At 36.5% G+C, this 23,682-nt stretch overlaps 1 protein-coding gene and 2 long non-coding RNA genes across 6 annotated transcripts; 1 reads left to right on the top strand and 2 right to left on the bottom strand.

Annotated features, from left to right (window-relative positions):
• Positions 1 to 3,337: 3,337 nt before the first annotated feature.
• LOC135076288 (uncharacterized) lies at positions 3,338 to 5,750 on the bottom strand. 2 transcript variants are annotated; one of them, XR_010258233.1, is made up of 6 exons: positions 5,448 to 5,750; positions 4,634 to 4,797; positions 4,366 to 4,554; positions 4,002 to 4,249; positions 3,746 to 3,917; positions 3,338 to 3,448 (listed from the first exon to the last, which is right to left on the bottom strand). It is a non-coding gene; the product is annotated as an uncharacterized LOC135076288 (long non-coding RNA). The 2 variants fall into 2 exon arrangements; XR_010258232.1 differs by having other exon boundaries at positions 4,634 to 4,844; positions 5,448 to 5,749.
• Positions 5,751 to 10,735: 4,985 nt separating this feature from the next.
• LOC135076300 (uncharacterized) lies at positions 10,736 to 12,445 on the bottom strand. 3 transcript variants are annotated; one of them, XR_010258237.1, is made up of 4 exons: positions 11,799 to 12,445; positions 11,418 to 11,710; positions 11,254 to 11,316; positions 10,736 to 11,046 (listed from the first exon to the last, which is right to left on the bottom strand). It is a non-coding gene; the product is annotated as an uncharacterized LOC135076300 (long non-coding RNA). The 3 variants fall into 3 exon arrangements; XR_010258238.1 differs by having other exon boundaries at positions 11,981 to 12,445; XR_010258236.1 differs by having other exon boundaries at positions 11,803 to 12,442.
• Positions 12,446 to 12,558: 113 nt separating this feature from the next.
• LOC135076298 (histone-lysine N-trimethyltransferase SMYD5) lies at positions 12,559 to 21,315 on the top strand. Its single transcript, XM_063970783.1, has 7 exons — positions 12,559 to 12,696; positions 12,790 to 12,917; positions 13,104 to 13,340; positions 13,504 to 13,741; positions 14,299 to 14,476; positions 19,290 to 19,504; positions 20,491 to 21,315. Exons 1-7 carry the CDS (start codon positions 12,658 to 12,660, stop codon positions 20,602 to 20,604), a joined length of 1,149 nt encoding a protein of 382 aa, XP_063826853.1. The 5' UTR covers positions 12,559 to 12,657; the 3' UTR covers positions 20,605 to 21,315.
• Positions 21,316 to 23,682: the final 2,367 nt, after the last annotated feature.

The following is a 23,682-nucleotide window of genomic DNA, read 5'->3' as shown; positions in this document are numbered from 1 at the left end:
TAGCAAAAAGTAGCCTTTTTTTAATAAGCTTTAAAGTATTTTAGCGAAAATGAGAGCATTAATCAAAGCAAAAACTATAGTAGTTAAGTATTATTAACAAAGACATCTCAAACACACTTGTGACTATAAGCACACACTACGCACTCGGGTCACTCACAAGTGCCTGCAAAGATGCAAGAATGTTGCAACTATCCAAATAAATAATTTGCTCCCTGGGCACACATTTATGCCGGTGGATTCAATGCACTCAGTCATTGAAAAAAAGTGTTCGTTCGTTTCAGCCCGAACGATATCCACTGCTGGATCCCCCAAGGCCAGGCCTCCCCCAAGGATTTTCACAAAGACCGGGCCCGCGCTCGCATCCAGGTACCTCCTGCAACCACCACCTCCAGATCGTCGGTCCACCTAGTGGGAGGCCTGCCCACACCACGTCTTCCGGCTCGTGGTTGCTACTCTTTTTCCAGAAATTTTCTACCCCTGCAGCCATCAGCTCTGCAAGCTATGTGCCCCGCCCACTGCCACTAGATTTTAGCGATTCTGCTGGCTATGTCAGTCACTTTGGTTCCCCTGCGGATCTCCTCATTTCTGATTCGATCACGCAGGGAAACTCCGAGCATAGCACGCTCCATCGCTCTTTGGGCGACCTTGAGCCTTCTTATGAGGCCTATATAAGCGACCACGTCTCAGATCCACAAGCCAAGAAAAAAGGGTAACAAACACTATTGTATGGGCGCCGCGCCGTCTAATTGGCCTGCCTGCAGTATAAATGCTGCTCTATCAAGAAAAGTTCCCAAACTAATGGCAAGATAAGTCTTTCCCTGGCTTCTTGAGGATGAAGTGAGCCGTCTTGCATTGTTTGGGGAAATACGCTATAGATAGGCATTTGTTTGCAATTTCCATGAATATCTCCCTTTCGCTACGAATAGCTCTGGTACATAAATATCGGCGGGAAATCATCCGGTCCCGGGGCTTTCTTTAGATTTTGCACGTTAAGCACGGCCTCCACTCCTGCCTCGGTAAAAAGGGGATCGTTTGCTGTTTGCTCTTCTAAAGTTTCGCTCTCTATCAGTTGTCGGAGACGCGTGTGGTGTGGTTTATCTATTGTCACGGAATCATCTGGATCAGCCGATTATTCTGGGCACTCTGCCCAGTCTTGCCGTTAAAACCATTCAGGAGCATGTCCTCTTGTCTCTGGAGCTTTCCCGATGACTCCATAGATTCCATCCCACATGTTTTCTCTCTCGTGTGTCGAGCAGAACTCATTCCAACTCTTTGTTTGCGCCTCGCTGGTCTTCTGTGCGTATTCTTGTTGCCGCACTTTCACCCAGACAGAGAGAATAGGTTATGGCGTTGTGGTCTGAAGTGACTAGCGTTCTGTCCACTTTCTCTTTAATCCTACCCAGTAGTGGCTTACTGCACGCTGACACATCCACTTTGCTTGTGCGCAATCTGCCCTGTCGATATTTTTTGAAAGAAGAAACTGTAAGCTTCACCTAAGCTTTCGGAAACGCTGCCCCACCATTGGTTCTAGGCGTTCACGTCTCCCCCTATAATGATGTTTTGGGTGTTTAGCTTTTTCATACCGCTTTGTGCGTTATATCTAAAGCTCAATTGGATTGTCTCCCTCATAATACACGGACACAATTCCTAGTTTTAGCCTGCCTGCCTCCAGTGTTACCGCGGCCTCCGTCTCCGTGACCAGTTAGGGGTCGTGAATGACTCAATCGGTCACCGAAGACTGAGTGACTGGTTTCTGCCGATTGAGTGCTAAGGTTATGTCCTTGTCCTCGGCTGCTTGCAGCAGTTCGGCAGTGGCTTGCTTGGAGCGTCTCAGGTTAGCTCAGATGATGTTGAGCTTTCACAAATCAAATCAAATCTCCCAAAAGACCACGGACACGGTCTTTTAGGAGATTTGAACTCTGCATGTTTAGGGTGTTCTTAGCAGTATGCTGTTCTGGAAAGCGCTAAGTAAGTAGTCCTACTTTTGTTTTTCTGGGCATTCATCACTTTATCACTGAATGCCATGTAGTGGTGGATGTTGGATGTGTCAGTTCTCGCCCTCGCATTTTTTCCACGATTGTGGTGTGCCTTATTTTCAGGCTGGACAGTTTATCCATGAGTAAGTTCCTCTGCAGTTCCTCTTCCTCTTTGCATAGGGCTTTTGTATGTCCAAAGCAGAGGCATTTGGCGCATTTCACTAGTGGGGTCTTCTACCGGTCTTATCTCCAGACCTATGTGGACGGCCCCCGCCTCGAACAAGCGTTTGTAGAGAATGGACGACACTTCCATCCATAGCATTGTAGTTTCTTTTTTTGGGCCTTTAGATTGTCATCCTTTTCCACCTTTAGACCTTTGATTTTGAAGTCAAAAGTGGTTCTGACGGTCTTATGACATTGTCGCCGGTTATGCTCGAGTCCGTCGATGAGACTATCAGTGTGTGGTTTGGCTTTTTTGGTGGGATGGACATGGTGGTGGCCGCGTAAGTCACCACCCACCATGTCCATCCCACCAAAGGTTCCCACCAGTGGTTAGTGGTGGTCATTAAAATTGTTAAGTGTCCCTATGTTTGTTCACTATAATTCAAAATATAGTAATTACCTACCACTCCCGTACCCGGTTAGAAGTAATGACAATCAAATTATGCATGATGTTAGGATAAATTAAGCATTTTTTGTCATAAAACATAATACCTATTCAATCTATAAGCATTACTTTTGCTTAAAACGTTTAATGTAGTAAGAGTTTAGTAACATTTGCTTATATTCGTTCTATAGGGTCTGCGTAAGTAAGCAAATATTCATGTAAGCTCCATGGATAATATCGCTTTTACGCATTTTTTCGCTGGCGCATGCGACTATCTTATTTTGTAGTTTAGTAATTTATCTTCGACTTACTTATTAAGCTGTATCTCACTAAGTATTTTTTCTCTTTTATCAAAAAGGTTGTTCAAACTATTTAGCACTTATTGGTTGCTGGATATTTGATTATAAATGGAGGTTAGCAGTTTTACCCTGACTAACATTTAATGAATTTTCATAACTCTTTTTCTAAAGCGACACCTATTTTACGATCTAAAAGAGCTACAAACCTGGTGTTTTCATTAAAATATAGGCAAAAAATCAAGAACACGATTGCATTTTAAAAGAACTGTTTAACATTAATATCAAAAGAGATACGAATTTTTTTCGTAAAAAAAAAACTTTGATCCTCATTTCCCACAAGTACGGTTTTGGCGCTTTAGTCCTTTTTCCTTTCCACTGACGATATGTATAATACATGTACCCGTGTGAAGCCGGGGCGGGTCGCTAGTGTAAAATAAAATACATCTAATGTAAATAAATTAAATCTTACCTTCTTGAAAGTCTAACTATAGCTTGATTTAGCCAATCACTTATAATTTCTTTTAGACTGTCTTCAGTTACATCTTCGTTGATTTTTCTACATATTTCTGAAAAATAAAATAGAAATAATTAACACTAACAAACACGAATGATTCAGAAAATAATAGTAGTAGGTATATTGAGAGATATACAGGTGTATCTTAATGAATTCATTGGCAACCTTGCAGGGGGAAGCTCAGACCATCATTATGAACAACTTTATTTTCGTGATCAGTTTTTGTATGAAAACAGGAAAAATTGGTCATAGGAAAAGTTCATAATGATGGTCTGAGCCACCCCCTGCAAGGTTGCCTATGAATTCATTTACACCCTGTATAAGTTTGTAATAAAATAAAGGTACTTACGAAAGATTAATTTATAGGTTTCTGTACTCATAAATGACTTTTTATTCGAATTTTTCATCTGTTTCCCAGTTAACGAATACAACTCGGCTACATCATCTAGAATTATTCGTCTCAACATATTAGTCGTAAGGCTTTTTACATTTCTGCCGCCAATACCAGACAAAAATGACATCTGAAATTTAATTAAAGTAGCATTAGAATGTTTTCATAGAATAATAAAATTTGCCCTGTGTTTAAGTATTTAATTTATACATACTATTGCCTGTATTCTTGTTTATTTTTAAATGGTCATCGAAATTATTAAAACTTGCAATATCTTTACTGGTAGACTTGCCAAAAGTTCTGAAAGACCTGCATTGTCATCTGTTGGTGAAAATGTTTCTTCGGACCTAGCTAACGGTAAATCCAATTTTCTATTGATTTCAGCCATTTGGTTAGCTAGGTCTGACACAATCTGAATCATATGACTCTGCTGTATAGCATATTGCTTGTTTGTAATGCACTCTGTAACAAATAAAAAAACATGGAAAAGTCATAACTAAAACAAGTGAAAATATGAAATTTTGTCGCATTGCATCTTTGACGAGAGAAGCTCATTGCATGTTATAAAAACCTGTTACCTGATTGGCAGTTAACAGCTTTGAGTTGTGTTTGCTTGGCCTCTTTAGAACCGGAGGTGACTGGGTAATTTACAGCAGACATTATGTCCACTGTCACTTCATTTGTAACATCATTTTCTGCTTCGTCTGAGTCCAAATTTCAGGTTTCTTCCGCTTTTTTTAAATGTAATCGTGCTTCGCCATAAGTTTCTGAAATAAATAAAAAAGTCTCACAATAGTAGAATCTAGTTATAACTTAGCAATACAAAAATAAAGAAAATTATTTTACCATAACTTTTAAGTATTTTTATTTGATATTGTGACCATGTTGCTTCAGGTGCAGGCATCTTCTTCAAGTTTGTTTTTGATTTCTTCAGTGCATACATTAGGGTAATAACAAGTGTTGGTATCTTAACCACTTTGATGAAACTATGCCAGGAGCATCATCTTCATCTAAAAATGTAACCAAAAAAAATTTTTTTGATTCCATTATGCAAAGTCTGAAACCAAATAACACTATTAATTATAATTATATTATATAATAATAGATAGGTATGTAGGAGGAAATTTATGTTACCTTTGCTAAGACATAACTAACAATTTTAAGAATTAAACGAGGTAGGATAAAAGTACATGATAAGGTGGATAGGATGTTTAGGGGGTATTTTATATTTACATTTACAATTTTGAAGTGCTATGAGTGTAGCATTTTCATAGCAACATGATAATTATTGAAAGGAAAAACTATGACTTTTCCATCAATGTCAGTCACTGTACAGCAATTAATTTATTTTATTTGAGGATATTTGTTAATTTTAGACGTTCTATTTATGTATTATTTTCCAATTGCAGTGCAAGACAGGGTCCACGATGTACATTTACAACTTACAATAACACCTTTCTGTTACACATAGATAATTAGAAATAGATATTGAGTAATATGCATAACTAAACAGGATCGAACATGCAGGAACTATTTAGGGTTAGGAACACTTGGAACACGTTGCCTGGGTTTGAAAGTAGGTAAATAAGGTTTAAGGGATAGATATGAACTACATATTATCATTAATTCTGTTTGTAAAAGTAAAAATAAATGAACTAACCTTTAATCTTCAGCACGTCACGCGTCCAATTCGCACAACAGAAGCGTTTATTAAATAAAACACCGTGCAAAACAAAAAAACTTGTAGGTTCTACGTTCTACCACTGATTTTGTACACTGCAAAACACAGATTAGAAGAGAGTATGCTGCAAAAGTGCAAAACACTTGGCTGTTTTTTCTTCCGGAACCGGAAGTTTTTGTTTTCTTTTTTATGGCTTCGGGCGAGTGACGTTGGCGTATGACCACTAGTGATTATTTGCAGTGTTGCCAGTCGGGTCTTGTCAGAAATTACCAGAAATATAAAAAAATGTAACCTTTTTGAATAAAAAGTAACCTTCATACGGGGGGGGGGGGGGTGCGGAGCGATTGTGTAAGGTTGTTCATGGATGGTTCATGTTTACCTAAATTCGAAATTTTGACCATTCCATGAAGACCGAAAAGTGACCGGTCGTATAAAACCGTTTCATGGATTTGCGTTTTATTATCAAAAAAACATTTGCTAAAACTCATTGTCTTTAACAAATAATAAATCAAATTCATGTTTAAATGCAGTTTATGACATAATTTTTAAATTGTCACTATTAATATTTTTAATGAATAACCTGTAAAAGTTAATTCTACAATTTCTGAAAAATCACCTAAAAGTAACCTTTTCATTAGTGTAACCAATGCAGTTCAAAAGTAACCTAAAAGGTTACAAAAGTAACCTTCTGGCAACACTGATTATTTGCTCCATGCGTATGACAGTTTAACGCAAGTTTGTAACAAACAAAAAACAAACTTGATACTTCATCTTTGAAACATAGCGCAAAATGCAAACTTGCTTCAAAATTAAAAAAGCCTTGAAACATCATACCTAAATCAAAAAGCTTACAGCAATATTGCCACAAACTTGATTTGTCATATTTGACGTGACAATCTAATTTCAAATAAAAATCATGTTTGCAGCAAGTTCGCTTGCTATCTGGGATACATTTAAATAGATTATTCGTTAATTAAAACAAAGGATAAAGTTGATGTTTTTATAAATGTGGGTCCCAAAACATAAACTTTTGGAGTACGGACATACCTAGGGAATGACGTTTTGGGTCATTCAAAAGGAATTTAAGATGTTTTAAAAATAGTTTCAAAAAATATAAATGGGTGATGAATAAAGCACATTGCGAGCTGTTATTTAACAATTTTGGAATAAAATATTAGCAAATATTTCATGTGAAATGTGGCGCGGACTAAGAGTTGACATATTTTTGTGGAATGACCCTTATAAAGGGCATGTTTTAATATAAATTCTTAGTAAAGTTAAGGATATTTTTTACTATTAAAATGAACTTAAAAGACCCTTGATTTGTGAAAATATTTTGCTATGTAAATATTTTATGCTTTTCAGTTTTAATCATTTACTCGCAATTTGTATCAATCAAGTAAGGTTGTATTATAGACAAACTATTATTACAGTTACAATTTATTTTCTTGATCTCGATTTACATTGTATTTTGAAAGCATTTATTTAGGTAACTAATAAAAAGAAAGATTCGAAAAACAAAAAATGTTTTTTTTATAGATATTCTTTCAACCGGTTAGTTGGTATGCATTGTGTCTATAAGTGCCTTTTTTCTATCCGCGTGCGTGTAGCCCGCGTAATAGGAAAACCATGTTTAAAATAAATGGGCGCAGCCCGCATTGCGGACCAAATCCGCACGCGTGCCGAAATCCGCATCACAGAAAAAGGGTAATTAGGTACTCTACTAAGTCTAAGATGTGGAATTTATTTTTAAAAGTCATTGAATCTAACTTCCTAACTCACTTATTTGTACAGTTTGCGGACCATTTATGTACGTTGTACAGGTTTCCAGCAACTTATTAATAAATAATATAGCTTTATCATATTATTTGTACAACTCGTAGTAGGCCTATTTTAAAAGTTTTCAGATAATATTTTTAGTTGATAGAAAATTTGGTAGAACAGTGCCTTTTCTTTTTAATGAAAGTACAAACGACTAAGAAGGACTATGGTAACCTAGTAAGTAATCATACATTTTGTTTTTCAGTAATGGAATTTAAATGAATATAACTAAATCTATCGTTGATCTTCTGCTTAGAACCTACGCTCAGCTATTTGTGTAGCGACAACACGGTCGTGTAGCTTGGTGGTTCGCGTACGGGACTCGACCAGAGCCCCGATTACGGTAACTTTTAACGTCAACAATCCAGACACGCTTCTCGATTCTGCGATACGATTGGTCGTTCAACAGCGTAAGTCAGCTGTTTTGACCAATCATATCGCAGAATCGAGAAGCGTGTCTGGATTGTTGACGTTAAAAGTTACCGTAATCGGGGCTCTGAGAACGCGGTTCGATTTTCAAAATATAGTACAAACAATAATATTATGCGCATGAACATTAATCTGTTTGTATTTTATTTTTAGGTTGCCTACGTTGCAAGTAATACCGTCTAAAACTTACGTTAACCATATTTATGGTTTATATGCAACGTTTGGTAGTAAATTAAGAATACTCATATAATTATCGCACCCTTAATAATATAGGGACACAACTCAAAATTTTTGGTTTTTTACTTTTTGTACTAGAGAGGCATATTTTCGTCAGTTCTACAAGATGGCTTTCACAGAAATCGAAAACAATGATCAGATAAAAGAGTTCTACATTTTGTGCCCCTTCCATACTTTCGTCTATCTTCCCGCTAGAAGGGCTGAATCAGAGACATGCCGATATTTGTCGAATCCGCTCCCCGCGACTGTGGTCCAATTTGGAGTTGTGCCTTTGTGTGACAAACTTTTAAGTAAGTGTTAGTGAGCTAAGACTAATTAATTCCATATATTTCTAATAATATGTTACATTTTCATTTTTATTACATTGATAAAGTCCCGTTAATCATAGAAAATTATAAAATATAACTTTAACTTTAGTTAGGCGGACCATGGATGGGTGTTTGTAGTTAAATTTACAACTCTCCTATAAAAGTAATTTGCTTCTTGGTATTAATTTTCATACCTATTGGTTGATTAGGTTAGGAGCCTATAGAATGTTTTATCGCGATGCTAAGAAATAAAGCGGTGGTTATGAAATACTTCCCGACAAATAAACTAATGATTAATAAAATAAGAGACATACCTACGTGTTAAGGCTATTAACGTTCGCTCGGGGCTCGGGTTGGCTTTTTTCTTTGTTTATTTTATGAATAAATGCACTAGTCAGCCAAAAGGTGAATTACTTTAATATGATAGTGTTATAATTTTTAGTTATATTATTCATTAATTTATTACGGTCACATAAATTGATGATAATTAATCACTCAGATTCTGAGGACTGAGGATACATCGAATTTTAAAAGTGTCTTTTCACGTATTAAGTTACTACAATTTTACTGATCAGCTATTAGACCTTGAAATTTTCAGTTTGTCTAAATTTAAGTTCTAAAGTGCTTTTTGTCTTAAAAAATATAAGTTCGTAATGAAATCTTGTGTTAACACCACTAACAGTTTTTATTAATATGTGGCAAATATTGTACACAAAAGCAAAGAAAAAAGATCACGGAGTTTGTGATAACAAACCAAGCATACTTTGGGATAAAAATTGTACAAAATAATAAATATTGGGTGTCCAATATCGTCGTAAACCTTGTGTACCTAGACTCTTTGCAATACTGAAGTCAAGCAGGACGTAAAGGGCTTCTATTTGGAGGGCCAAAGATATGTATTGAGCTTTCTAATCACTAAAATGATCAAAAGCAAAATGATGATGAGTAAGGAAAAATTAAAAGCAGCTATCTTCGATGGACTGCAAATCCGTGCTCTTATAAAAGACTGTATTTGTAAACCATATAACACAAATTGAATCTGAAGCATGGCTAAGGTGCTTTAGTAGTAAAATATTTTTTGGGGAATGTTAGAACACCAGAATGGATATTCTTGTGTTCAAAATTGGTTGCTAAAATCCTTCAAAAATTACACACGCCAATTTGAGTATTAAATTGTATTTTTTACAATAGCCATTTGAACTGATTCCCACATAATGTGGGTGATTATAGTAAGGGACAAGGAGAACGGTTCCTTCCACCAGGACAGCAGGATAGTGGAAAAAAGATACCAAGGTACTGGCTGTTGGACTTTAATAAGTGATTATCCTGAACAAATCCATAACAGAAAACCTTACAGAAAAAGTTTTTGTAGGAAGTAGGGTAAGAGTCCCTATCTATCTAAGTAAAAATATTTTGAATGCATAAAATTAGTATTTTCATGTCGGTTTTCTCAGAGAAATACCTAATAGTCTTTATTTTAATCTAATTCGACATATCTAATAATTTTCTAGTATTCAGCACCCTACTCTTATACTGAATTGGCTATAAGCTACTATACCGCACAATAACTGTCCCCAATGTTATTGGGCGTAAATCAATATAAAAATCGAATAATACACTTATTTTTAAATATTAGAGAGCAATATTATGGAATATGCCATATAAAACAATTCAGCCTAAGGATTAGATGGGCACAAGTACAAGTAATACCCAAAATCACAACAACAGAAATAGTAAAATAAAGGCCTAACTTTGAAATATTTTTTTAAACAATTTTTTTAAATACTCTTAATCAATATTTTCAAAAATGTCTTATGTCAAATTATATAACAGATACCAGTGATGAAGTATGCTTAATTTGAAAGTTGTAGCTGATAAAATAAAGATTTTAGAGCCAATTATGTAAAAAACCGCGATCCGCCGATTGGTTTTTTGGCTTTTCCCAAAAAACTGAATTTTGGAGTTGTGCCCATTCATTATTAAGGGTGCGTTATGTACTTTCAATATTTATTTGATTTGCAATATTACGCAATTTGTTATCCCAAATAAAATAAATAAAATTTCCCTTGAGATCAGATAGCGCTGAAAAAGTTTTTTCCTACTTTTGGCAGAAGTGGTTAATGCTTTAAGACTTAAAGTTAACTTAAAGTTTAAGTGATACTTTAATATAACTTGATACTAACTAAGTGATTTCGTCACCGCCCTAAGCCATAAACAAAAGAAGACTGACATTACCTGCTGCTATCTCGTTCTGATAATCATACCCACAGATTAGAGAGTATGTCTAAAGACAGATAGGAAACGGCCCTAGTATTGGTTAAACGATAAACAAACTGGTACCGAGCTAGATTGTCCAGTAGGTGGCGCTGAATACAATATGGCGTCTGCCGCCCACAGATTAAATATACCTGTCATACTTTTTTATGATCCGTTCCTTTTCATGTATTGCGGTTAAAAATAAAACTATTGAAGTATCAAATGAAACTTTATTGATGAAATATAACATGAAATATTTTGTTTACGAAAATCAATAAGCATTAAAACTATTGGATTTTAAAAGATTACAGTTACTGTTGTGATTACAGTAGGTACATTGTTTTAGTTTTTACATAATGTACTCACGGCTTGACATTTGTATGTAACTCATACAAAATAAGTTGCGTTATGACTTATAGTAAAATAGTTTTTAATGTTCTCCATAAATTCACACGTTCACTCTCACTTTGGTTCTGTCCAATCCAATAGCCACTGTAAGCAGGCCAGATCTACACGTTTCTCACCACCTGTAAAATATATGAAATATTTGTAAATTAAGAGCAAAAAGATGCACATGTCACCGTAAGACTGTAATCTCCTACATCATCTACATTCTACACTAATATTATAAAGAGTACAGCAGATGAACAAGTGATCTGTCTTATCTACCATACCTACTTACTGTCTGTTTTGTTTCTAGATTTGCACTACTTTGTTAAATAAAATTAATTTACCTTGTCAAATGTGTACTTGTCAATCAATTACATGTACATTCACAGAATCTGGATTCCACCAATCTGTAATTAAATAATTAACTTTTATTTGATCCTAGTTGAAAAGCGTCAGAGGATAGTGTTAGAATCATTTTGAGGGTGTTTTAAATTTTAAAGGTACTTACCAAATGTTCTTATCAACAGAAGTTAATATTCATCTAATACAAATCTTCCTAATTTAATGCATTTATGTCATGGCATAACTTGCAAATGAAATGAGTTCATCGTTTGTAATCAAGCATTCTTGGTCTGGTTTTATTGCTTATATAGGTTTCTTCTAAACTTATTTGAATAGGAAGTAAAGGCTGGTTCATCTGGATTTTAAGTAACAGTTGACAATAATGATCAGCACCGGTGATTCCATAGCAAGCACTTTTATTGTAATTGCAGCTTAACACCTTATAAGTTCGATATTAACCTGAAACAAATAGGTACTTAGATTCACTGTATAAAACACGTATCATCATTCACTGTGTCCTGCAATCTATGCCTGCAATGCAATGTACCTACGTGTATTGTATTTTGGGTCCAAACTACAAAGTATGTTGTTACTCCATGAAACGATCCATATTTAGTTTCCATTGATTTAAATGGAGTTATGAATGATATTGTAATGAAGATTTAATCCTTTGTGTGGTTCAATACTTGATAAAACATGATGTTGCTGCAAGCTGCAAATTGCAATAACCTTTCTCGAGTGGATATCTTAGTTGAGAGAAATTTCTTCTTAAAACAAACATCAATCCAACTGGCAATCCATGCACATGTAGTTCTTATTAATATTGATTGAGAAATTATTGATTTTAATTAGATAAAATTTGTTTAAAGAAAAACACGTTTTTTCGATGAAAATTTTTGACGTTTTTTTTTTTAATAATGTCACAGTTGTAGACTTGAGACGGAACTAAATTGATTAAAGTGAAAATTACGACTTTGAATTAATATACTTTTAAATAATCATTTCATTTATAGAATGCAAATAGATTCAATAAAATAATTTATAAATAAAAGTTGAAGTTGTAATTCGAAAATGTTTACTAACTTGATTCCAGACACGCAAAAGACCATTGTCGCATAAAGAACAACTATAAAAAAAGTCACTTCCTCTCGGAACTGTCAAAAAAATTCACTCTCTATGGAGCTGTCAAACTCTATGGCGTTTCCACCCCGTGATCATACCGTCTCGGTCTAATCAATGTGTCTTGACTTCTTTTATTTATGGTTAACCTAGAGAACAAAGCCGATTTACGAAAATATCTTAGATTAATAAAACCTAAGGAAAATATTGGATTTTAATTAAGAAGATTATCGGATAGGATTAGAAAATTTTGTGATTGATGCAAGAGCAGCTAACTCATTTACAAAATGTCAGGATATGAGGTTCGGACATCTAACAGTAAAAAGGTAAATAAAAGTGATTCAAATGTCCATCATGATCTTTTATGATTTTGGTTTCATGATTATAGTACAATATCTACATCTTTTCCTTATTTTTAGGGCAAAGGCTTATACGCTACGAAGAAGTTCGATCAAGGTGATGTTATATTGGAAGAGGATCCTTTAGTTTCCTGTCAGTTTGCGTGGAATGCAGCTTACCGATATCTAGCTTGTGATCATTGTATGAGGTAAGTCAATCCAAATCAAACTAATATTATTAATACGGGTAACCTTAGACCTTGTTGGTTCCCTTAAAATTTGAGTCTAGATTGTTGCAAGATGGTAGTTTCTCAAAGAAACCAGTGCTGAATGTTTGCTTTAATTTTCTAAAGTTAAAAACAGACTACAGGTTTGTGCTCAATTTCTGTTCACAGGCCATTAGAGACTCCAGAGCAGAATGTGAGACGTTTATCGTGCAAGCCTGATATTGTGCTGCCACACTCAAACTGCTTTGAAAGCAACTTGGAGTACATCACCGGTTGTGACCAGTGCGCTGTATTGTACTGCTCTGATGGCTGCAAGCAAAAAGCATTTGCTACTTACCATAGGATTTTGTGCTACAATACCAGTGATGCTCAGCACCCGATTACAATTTTGCTCGAAGCTTGGAAGTGAGTGGTGGTGTATAATGTTACATTTATTATTTTTAAAGATAATTGTATTTAAACTATCATTATAAAAGAAGCTCATTAACTAGCAAACAGATTTATGTAACTTCATAGATATTTACAGTTTTGAAGGCTCCTAATCGTAATCTATAATATTACTTTTCAGACAAATGCACTATCCCCCTGAAACCACAAGTATAATGTTGCTAGTCCGGATACTAGCGTTTATAGAGCAGAGTTCAGACCCTTCTGACGCTGCATCAAGAATCAAGCAGTTTTGTCACCGTACAGTGAATGAGGATGCGGAGTTGGTTCACAAGCTACTCGGGGAACAGTTTACAAGCCAGTTGAATACTTTGAGGGATTTAACTGCCAATGTGGTCAGTGGAGATCATGCCCAAGAGGTTTGTAAATTAAATTAACACTGAATTTTACTACTCATCTATGTCTGTTAGTTTTGCTGTCCCAATAACTTAACGGATTAGCAAGCTGAAGTGGTAATGGGCAGGGCATATAGTACGCAGAACTGACGGCCGATGGGGCAGCAAGGTTCTGGAATGGAGGCCGCGTACCGGAAAACGCAGCGTGAGACGTCCACCTACAAGGTGGACCGACGACATCGTAAAGGTAGCAGGGAAGCGCTGGTTGCAGGCCGCTACCATTCGATCAACGTGGAAAGCATTAGGGGAGGCCTATGTTCAGCAGTGGACGTCCTATGGCTGAAATGATGATGATGATGAATAACTTAACTAATCTTAACTACTTATTTCTAAAATAGGCAAAGCCCCTAACCAACAATGCCTACTTGATATGTAGATAGAATTCAAAATATTCAAACCAGTCTCTGCATAAGCAAATGGAAATGTCCCTGCACTGCTGTCCCTGCTAACTGTTCAATATTTTATTGAAATGGTGTGTTTTTTTTCATTGTAATTTATTATTATGTCGTCTTTGATTCCAGTTCCTCACCCCAGAAGGCTTCTGTTCTCTCATGGCCCTAATAGGCACAAATGGACAGGGAATTGGTACTAGCCCACTGGCCATGTGGGTGAATGCTGTGATGGAACTAACCATGTCCGACGACGAGAAGCAGCAACTTGACTTGTTCATTGATAAATTGTACCAGTATGTTGAAGAAGGTAGGTGGTATTGTATCTCTGTCTAACTAAATAATACTTTTTGACACCTAAATTAATGTAAGAATAGGATAGAAATAGTTTATTCAGATATCTTGTTATCAAAATACCTTTATGCTGCTTACCTTGCTTGTTTCTAATAAGTTTCAAGGTTTTATGAACTTGATCTAAACTAAAGACCATGTAAAAACCAGGTGCGAGCGAGACAGAGACAGGAGACCTAAGTCAAGTAACGGTCGTCAAAAAACGTCGCTACTTGACTTTAAGCAAGATATAAGCGTCAGCTCACGAGCGAGACTTACGCCCAGGGTTCGAAAATATCCGATATTTATTATAAATATCAAAATATCGGATATTTATGATATATATCCGATATATATCAACTTTGATATACGAGTATATCAATTTTGTATGAAAGCCATAGTATTATTTTATTGTATTATTCATGAATACTATTGCATTTATGTGTTAATACACATGTTTTTAATGTTTTTAAACCTTAAAATCAGACAAATAAAGCAAAAACATAAAATATTCTTTTAAATACGGCAAAATCAACTAAATAATAAAAATCTTATGTCAAAAAGTACAAATACAGTAACAAATTTTAAAAGTTGATATATATCATCAAAACCGGCTTGATATATATCGGATATACAGGGTGTCCCGTAATGTAACGTCAAGCCGGAACTGGGTGTTGAGGCAAGTTGTGCTGGTTATCAGAAAAATATAAAAAAAAATCTATGTGGCATATTTTAAAAATAATAGGCATTTAAAAAAAATCAAAAAATTCTACTCCAGGTGACGGTCCTTTTGCTCGTGTTGCCACAAATCTTCACTTTTTCCAAATTTTTTTTTTGTTATGTAACCCTGAATAATGCTTCTCTAAATTGTTATCAAAATTACAAAACCAGCTGCTCCAGCTTGGATGAAAAAAATACATTATTCCCAAAAAAAAAATTCAAAATAAAAATTTTGCCTAATTTAAACTGACTGTACTGAAAAAAAAAAGTACTACGCGAGTGTGGCAAGTGACGTCATAATTTGGCGCATTTAGTAAGGATTCCAAAATGGTATAACACTTGGTAAATTTTTGCTGTAATTGTCGACAATTTTTGTTTTTTTGGAAATAGTCCCGTTTTTAGCTTTATCTACCTTGGTTAAAAAATATTATTCTAATGTGCCCAAAATTCAAGTTTCTGTGACTGACTACCGTACAGTCAGTCACAGAAACTTTTGTCACCATGACAGTAATTAGTAGTTGTGCTGTGACAAAAGTCACCCGTGCGCGCGCGCCTTTACTACCTGCTCTGCCTGCACTTGTACTTGGTAACAGGGATAATAAGGATATGAAGTTTCGGTTATGGATACGGTTACGGATATTAGAATAATATTATACCGGTTTCGGTTACGGTCACGGATATGAAATCATTTCGGATTATCCGAAAGTCTCAGATAATTTCTGTTACGGAATTATTAGAATTTCAAAAATGTAGGTATAATACTAATAGCAAGATGCTGCGTGAGCGTGACCCACATAGCTACTTTATGTACCAACTAAGACGACACCTATGTATGATAAAGGTAAAACAGGCTGGCATATTAGATGGTGCCAGCGAATGCCAGACAAATTGGTAACTAATATTAAGATTTAAGGTACAATTCCAAGACGGGCCGCAGACCGCAAACTGCAACCGCAAACTGCAAAACTATGAAATCGGCAGCGCGGCATTGCAGCTGCGGCGTGTATACTGCAGATTTCATAGAGTTTTGCAGTTTGGCCTTTATCCGAAACTATCCGTAACTTTTGAATCACTTTCGGTTACGGTTATGGACATTTTTTTATTTCGGATATCCGATAGTTTCGGTTACGGTTACGGATATCCATAACATCCCTGCTTGGTAAGATGGCCCTCTTCGTCCTGCTCATACCTTTTAAAATGGCTTCTCCATCTCACTTAAGCCAGAAACTTGAATTTTGGGCACATTAGAATAATATTTTTAACCAAGGTAAAAACGGGATTATTTCCATTAAAAAAAAATTGTCGACAATTACAGCAAGATTTTACAAAGTGTTATACCATTTTGGAATCCTTACTAAATGCGCCAAATTATGACGTCACTTGCCACACTCGCGTAGTACAATTTTTTTTCAGTACAGTCAGTTTAAACTAGGCAAAATTTTTATTTTGATATTTTTTTTGGGAATAATCTATTTTTTTCATCCAAGTTGGAGCAGCTGGTTTTGTAATTTTGATAACAATTTAGAGAAGCATTATTCAGGGTTACATAACAAAAAAAAAATTTGGAAAAAGTGAAGATTTGTGGCAACACGAGTAAAAGGACCGTCACCTGGAGTAGAATTTTTTGATTTTTTTTAAATGCCTATTATTTTTAAAATATGCCACATAGATTTTTTTTTATATTTTTCTGATAACCAGCACAACTTGCCTCAACACCCAGTTCCGGCTTGACGTTACATTACGGGACACCCTGTATATCCGATATACAGGGTGTCCCGTAATGTAACGTCAAGCCGGAACTGGGTGTTGAGGCAAGTTGTGCTGGTTATCAGAAAAATATAAAAAAAATCTATGTGGCATATTTTAAAAATAATAGGCATTTAAAAAAAATCAAAAAATTCTTGTCCAGGTGACGGTCCTTTTACTCGTGTTGCCACAAATCTTCACTTTTTCCAAATTTTTTTTTTGTTATGTAACCCTGAATAATGCTTCTCTAAATTGTTATCAAAATTACAAAACCAGCTGCTCCAACTTGGATGAAAAAAATACATTATTCCCAAAAAAAATATCAAAATAAAAATTTTGCCTACTTTAAACTGACTGTACTGAAAAAAAATTGTACTACGCGAGTGTGGCAAGTGACGTCATAATTTGGGGCATTTAGTAAGGATTCCAAAATGGTATAACACTTTGTAAAATCTTGCTGTAATTGTCGACAATTTTTGTTTATTGGAAAAAATCCCGTTTTTAATTTTATCTACCTTGGTTAAAAATATTATTCTAATGTGCCCAAAATTTAAGTTTCTGGCTTAAGTGAGGTGGAGAAGCCATTTTAAAAGGTATGAGCGGGACGAAGAGGGCCATCTTACCAAGCAGGGATGTTATGGATATCCGTAACCGTAACCGAAACTATCGGATATCCGAAATAAAAAAATGTCCATAACCGTAACCGAAACTGATTCAAAAGTTACGGATAGTTTCGGATAAAGGCCAAACTGCAAAACTCTATGAAATTTGCAGTATACACGCCGCAGCTGCAATGCCGCGCTGCCGATTTCATAGTTTTGCAGTTTGCGGTTGCAGTTTGCGGTCTGCGGCCTGTCTTGGAATTGTACCTTAAATCTTAATATTTGTTACCAACTTGTCTGGCATTCGCTGGCACCATCTAATATGCCAGCCTGTTTTACCTTTATCATACATAGGTGTCGTCTTAGTTGGTACATAAAGTAGCTATGTGGGTCACGCTCACGCAGCATCTTGCTATTTGTATTATACCTACATTTTTGAAATTCTAATAATTCCGTAACCGAAATTATCCGAGACTTTCGGATAATCTGAAATGATTTCATATCCGTGACCGTAATCGAAACCGGTATAATATTATTCTAATATCCGTAACCGTATCCATAACCGAAACTTCATATCCTAGTATTATCCCTGTTACCAAGTACAAGTGCAGGCAGAGCAGGTAGTAAAGGCGCGCGCGCACGGGTGACTTTTGTCACAGTATGTCAACTACTAATTACTGTCATGGTGACAAAAGTTTCTGTATCTGACTGTACGGTAGTCAGTCACAGAAACTTGAATTTTGGGCACATTAGAATAATAATTTTAAACCAAGATAAATAAAGTTAAAAACGGGACTATTTCCAAAAAACCAAAAATTGTCGACAATTACAGCAAAAATTTACCAAGAGTTATACCATTTTGGAATCCTTACTAAATGCGCCAAATTATGAAGTCACTTGCCACACTCGCGTAGTACATTTTTTTTTCAGTACAGTCAGTTTAAACTAGGCAAAATTTTTATTTTGAAAATTTTTTTGAGAATAATGTATTTTTTTCATCCAAGTTGGAGCAGCTGGTTTTGTAATTTTGATAACAATTTAGAGAAGCATTATTCAGGGTTACATAACAAAAAAAAAATTTGGAAAAAGTGAAGATTTGTGGCAACACGAGCAAAAGGACCGTCACCTGGAGTAGAATTTTTTGATTTTTTTTAAATGCCTATTATTTTTAAAATATGCCACATAGATTTTTTTTTATATTTTTCTGATAACCAGCACAACTTGCCTCAACACCCAGTTCCGGCTTGACGTTACATTACGGGACACCCTGTATATCTTGATAAATATCCCTTGATATATATCCTCGAACCCTGCTTACGCCCGTATTCACAAACGATACTTGCTTAAGTGAAGCAGCAAATCGAACGCACAGCGTTAAATAGAACTCTGTGAATGGTTCGTGTGTGACCATGTGCGTCCACGCCCACTGTGAGACCTCATGGTAATGTTTGTGAATATGGGCGATAGACAGGAGACCTAAGTCAAGTAACGGTCGCGGTTTCCCACCCCGATCTCTTCTTCGTTGTATGTCTATCGCGGCACGTACCGCCGCCTTAAGGCCACTTCAGTTAGGCTGAGTTGCACCACCTAACTTTGACCGTAACTTAAACGATGTTGGTGTTTTTGTATGGAGTTTGACATACTTTTGACGTTTGTCAAAGTTAAAATAAGATGGTGCAACCCAGCCTTAATAGATATAACCTTACTTCTCTCTTTTGTTTACAGAATCTGGCACATTCCTCAACACAGAAGGTTCGGGATTATACCAGGTACAGAGTGCAAGTAACCACAGCTGCTCTCCCAACGCCGAGTCGGTGTTTCCCTATGGGAACCACAGGATACAACTGAAAGCCACCAAACCCATCATGCCTGGGGAAGAGATCTGCATCAGTTATCTGGACGAATGCTCGCTGCAGAGGTCTAGGCATTCCAGGCAGAAGGTACGTATTGTTATAAAGCCTGGTCCGTGAGCACGTAGAATTTTGTCCAATGACCCCAAGCTACCCATCCTTATCGCTCGCGCGTAATTATATTGCTGTCGCGACTGTGTGACGGGCGCCCCAAGTGAGTGTGCGAGCGCGACAGCAACATAATTACGCGCGAGCGATAAGGATAGGTAGCTTGGGGTCATTGGACAAAATTCTACGTGCTCACGGACCAGCCTTTAGTAAATAATTTTATTTGTTGAAAATTTGTTGTTCAACGAAGTATTGTGGATTTGAACTGTATTTATAGGTGTACAGAAATGATGCAGTACACATTTACTCCCTGGCTAGAGAGATAGATAATAATTTTATAATTTATCAGTGGTCTAGTCATTATTGCAAAAAATTCTTGATTAAACCCAGATAGAACGAATCCTGAAAACTAGACATGGCAGTATGGCCACCCCACAGTTAATTAAGGCCTATATTTTGCACTGTAAATAGATTTACTTTATTAAAAACCTCGAATTTCGAATCAAACATCATTCATTCATTGCAAGTATTTAAGTACGTTTATATCTGTCAACGTGAAATTGTGAACTCTGTCAGTTTATAATATAACGCGTTAGATTGTAAACTAACAGTGGGTTAGGTTAGGTTAGATTGTAATTTAACTACGTCAGATTATAATCTGACAGAATTCACATATCCGTTGTCTAGACTTGGACAAGCTTTGCTTAGTTTGAGACTTGATAGAATGCAGTCTCCTTCTTCTTTTCCCTAGCCCTTTTACCCGTTATTTGGGGTCGGCTCTCTTTGTTCTGAGGCGCTACGATAGTCTGTCCTGGGTTGTCGAAATATTTGTCTGGGCACGCTCTAAGTCCTTGGCTACCGTGGACCGCTAGGTGGCCAGTGGGGCGTCCTTGATGGAATGCAGTGTCCAACTCAAAATGGTTTTAAGCCCAAGGCTTGTTTACTATAAACACTGTTATTTATTTCAGGAGCTAGCCCAGAACTACCTATTCGTGTGTTGGTGTGAGAAGTGCAGCGCCCAAGCGTCCGAACCCGACTGTACTAGCGAGGAGGAGATGAGTGATGAGGACGCCGACGACTGATGTTCCAACCTGCTCGCTTTCTGCCTACTCGGCATATAACGCGGGCGACTAGTTAAGTGTTCAGGGCCGGTTGTACTGTTTGCTGATAAAGTGCTTGATAGTGTATTAAGAACTTATTATAAGAACTTTTGGTTGTACAGTTTCGGCCATTAGTAACCATAAGAGCGCATTCGCTTTTTAGCAGCGCGACTATCATAGTATATGACAGCGCCACAACAGCGTTTTATAATGAGAAAGCAGGCATTCGCTGCTGCCACGTTGCTGTCGCATTTCAGACGCCCCAATGTGTCTCAAGTTGTGTGCGGTCAAGTCTTTTTTTAAATGTGTTATTCCCTAATTTGTATTGCAAATTTTAGAGATATTACCCAATTTGGAGTAGGTGCACTACAATAGTTAAGCGCTCGAAGGATATGACTCGAATCAGCAGTCCGACTCCGTTTTTTCCTTTAATAGCGTTTTATGTTAGCTATTTGAAACTTTATAAGGAACTGGTAAAACTGGCCTATAACAAAATAAGCATTAAAGTAGGCAGTTAATGGGTATGTTGGCATCATTATCGCCCGTATTCTCAAACGATGCTTGCTTAAGTGAAGCAGCAAATCGAATACAGCGTTGAATAGAGCTCTGTGATTAGTTCGTGTGTCACCCTGTGCGTCCACGCGCACTGTGAGACCTCATAGTGCGAGAAGTGTAGCGCCCAGGCGTCCGAACCCGACTGTACTAGCGAGGAGGAGATGAGCGATGACGACGCCGATGACTGATGTTCCAACCTGCTCGCTTTCTGCCTACTCGGCATATAACGCGGGCGGCTAGAGATAAGTGTTCAGGGCCGGTTATACCAGAGTAAATACAAATGAGTAGGTCATCTTCATAGAAACGCACACACTGACAAAATTTAGCGCACCTCACCGCTAATCCACGCTAAATTTTGTCAGTGTGTGCGTGCGCGCCGCATACGTATTGGCGCGCTCACATACAAACCGCGCGCGGGCGTTTCTATGAAGATGACCTACTCATTTGAATTTACTCTGGTTATACTGTTTGCTGATAGCTTGATAGTTTATTAGGAACTTGTAAAATGAACTTTTGGTTTCGGCTAATAGTAACCACAAGAGCGCAATCGCTTTTAAGTTGAGCGACTTAGCAGCGCGACTATTATAGTATATGACAGCGCGATATTAGTGTTTTATAACGTTTAACCTGCTCGCTTTCTGCCTACTCGGCATAAAACGCGGGCGGCTAGAGTTAAGTGTTCAGGGCCGGTTGTACTGCATGCTGATAGCTTGATAGTTTATTAGGAACTTGTAAAATGAACTTTTGGTTTCGGCTAATAGTAACCACAAGAGCGTAATCGCTTTTAAGTTGAGCGACTTAGCAGCGCGACTATCATAGTATATGACAGCGCGATATTAGTGTTTTATAATGTTCAACCTGCTCGCTTTCAGCTACTCGGCATATAACGCGGGCGGCTAGAGATAAGTTCGTTCAGGGCCAGTTTTAGAAGTTTCTGATAAAGATCCTGATTGTTTAGGAACAACAAAGTCACCAGTATTTTTTTACTAAGAGTTCTCACGGCTTGACGTTAGCGGCCGACCGCTATGCTGCAGCCATGGTCAAATCAATAAAAGTCGCGTTGAGACCCTTGTTTCTCTGTTTTAGTTGAAATGAGACGCGAAAGTTTTAAATCGTACAAAAGAGTTAGTGCACTAATTTAATTATATGCTTGTTTGTAGTGGGTTCATCACCACAATAGTCCAGGGGACGACGGACATCAAACTAACGTCCTTCGAAGCGGTTGTTCGACACCTATAAGTTCTTTAAATATTAGATAACTTTATCAAGAATCGGTGAAACTGGCCCTTATTAAAGTAAACATAAAAATAGACATTTTGGACACAATTATTCATTAAACATACTACTTAATGATGTGTCAAAGCGATGAAGTAAACAATGTTCTTTTACATATGGTAGGGAATTACAAGTCACAGTTCGTTAAACATAATGACAAAACATTCCACAATTATGTACAGAGAACGGCACCATAACATTCATTATGTAGTTAATAAGAAGTTTATTCTGCAGTCTGTTGTGGACCGTACCTATGCTCATGCTATAAAGACGTGGGAGATGATGTGATTGAAAGAATCCCATGAATATTTAAGTGTAATAAAAATAATAATTAAACAAATAACTACACTGTAGTGATAAAGAGATCAATATGACATCATAAACAATTTTCGCTTAGAAAAGTGTAGCTTAAGGCAGAATGTATTCCTTATGTATGTAGAAATACATACTAATGTAGTATGTAGTTACTAGCTGACAATTCAGTGCTATAAAGGCCTACTTAGAAATTAAGTAGAATAATGAAAATATGATTACATAGCGGATATGTATTGTCGAAATAATTATACGAAAAAATGTCAGTCCAACACTGACACCATTGGGCTATTGAATAAAATATTTTTAGCTAGGTATAGATTAAAACCTTGTTGATTGTGTAAGACCCTGCTTGCTTAGCATTTATTAGCTGTGCTTAGTGTATGTTAAAATTTGTTGTGCAGTAAAAAAATCTCACAAACGTCTGATTATGACACCCATAATCGGAAGAGAAGACCTAAAAACCCTTGTATTAGGGTTTAATTTAAGAAGCATGCTTAGCGGTTACAACTGTGTGAGTGTGAGAAAGTGAATTGTGACTTATTTAGGCTTGCGCACACTTATTATTAAGTAACAAACGAATAAATGAATTATTATATTGTACAGTAGATAGCACACCAAGCTTATAGTGGCATTAATAAGTATCATTTTCCAACAAATTCACAGTCTTATGTGCTATCGACTGTACCTAACTACGATACGTATAAATAATATTGTGTAGGACCAAGTAGGATTTATTGTAAGTGTAAGGTTAAGTTAAATGCAGATTTAGGTATTTGGTGACGATCTTCGATTGTAAAAATGCTTTCTTAGTTGTACAATAGGTTTCTAATAGTTTGTTGATGTTGTAAATTGTAATTGTAACTCTAATCGACCAATACAGCTCATAATTTGACTCTCTCGTGTAAGGAAAAACGC

Source organism: Ostrinia nubilalis, chromosome 11, assembly GCF_963855985.1.
Source record: "Ostrinia nubilalis chromosome 11, ilOstNubi1.1, whole genome shotgun sequence".
Classification (NCBI taxonomy): Eukaryota; Metazoa; Arthropoda; class Insecta; order Lepidoptera; family Crambidae; genus Ostrinia; species Ostrinia nubilalis.
This window is presented reverse-complemented; position numbering and strand designations above follow the sequence as displayed.

What these genes read in the sequence shown, in the direction of transcription:
- LOC135076298 (XM_063970783.1), top strand. Translation starts at nt 12,658, where the DNA reads ATGTCAGGATATGAGGTTCGGACATCTAACAGTAAAAAG. An exon ending in GGACATCTAACAGTAAAAAG is followed by an intron (nt 12,697 to 12,789) that starts GTAAATAAAAGT and finishes CCTTATTTTTAG; the next exon opens with GGCAAAGGCTTATACGCTAC. An exon ending in GTACCAGTATGTTGAAGAAG is followed by an intron (nt 14,477 to 19,289) that starts GTAGGTGGTATT and finishes TTTTGTTTACAG; the next exon opens with AATCTGGCACATTCCTCAAC.